This window comes from Cicer arietinum, chromosome 1 (genome assembly GCF_000331145.2).
Source record: "Cicer arietinum cultivar CDC Frontier isolate Library 1 chromosome 1, Cicar.CDCFrontier_v2.0, whole genome shotgun sequence".
In the NCBI taxonomy this organism is placed as follows: domain Eukaryota; kingdom Viridiplantae; phylum Streptophyta; class Magnoliopsida; order Fabales; family Fabaceae; genus Cicer; species Cicer arietinum.
In genome coordinates this window covers 50775458-50776040 of record NC_021160.2, presented here as the reverse complement: position 1 = coordinate 50776040, position 583 = coordinate 50775458, and the positions used below count along the sequence as shown (strand labels likewise).

The window sequence follows — 583 nt, the reverse complement described above, 5'->3', positions numbered from 1 at the left end:
ATATGCCAGCTCTGATACTCAAATACTGGCAGATGAGAACAGTCATGATAATTCGATTGGAGAAGTAGATCCAACACAATCAGAGCATGCGAGCCTTGTTAGTCTAAATGATGCTGATGATGAGTTTTATGACGTTATGGAACCATCAAACTGTGATGAGTCAGAAAATGAATGGTTGACTGAATGTAGTTACCAGAAGTCTCAGGTAAAAGTTTGAAATAATTGCTTTTATTGCACTGGAAAGAAATGAACAATACAAAGATATTCAGAATGCAGTTTGTGTCTTGGAAATTAAAACTGAGCAATTGTTTTAGATTTCAATATTTCAATATATATTTGATAATTTGATAGTGATCGGTAAGTGCAATAAATAGGCTTTCAATTATCATATGTTGTTCTCCGTAATATATATGTGTTTCTAAAGTACTGCTTTACTGTTCCTATTAGCCGATAAACACTGCTTTACATATGAACCATTCCCGAGACTTAAACTTGTGCAACATACTATGGAATGCTATCTCACCATTTTGCACAGGATCTCCAAGTTTGCACCTGATATTGGTGAAATCGTGCAATCCCACCC

At 35.2% G+C, this 583-nt stretch overlaps 1 protein-coding gene across 1 annotated transcript in view; it reads left to right on the top strand.

Moving 5' to 3' along the window:
• Positions 1-583, top strand: part of LOC101507747 (protein ENHANCED DISEASE RESISTANCE 2) — a 9136-nt gene that overhangs the window by 5468 nt on the left and 3085 nt on the right. Inside the window, exon 14 of the mRNA XM_027336442.2 lies at positions 6-205. Coding sequence (XP_027192243.1) covers positions 6-205 — 200 coding nt within the window. The remainder of the gene's footprint in view (positions 1-5; positions 206-583) is intronic.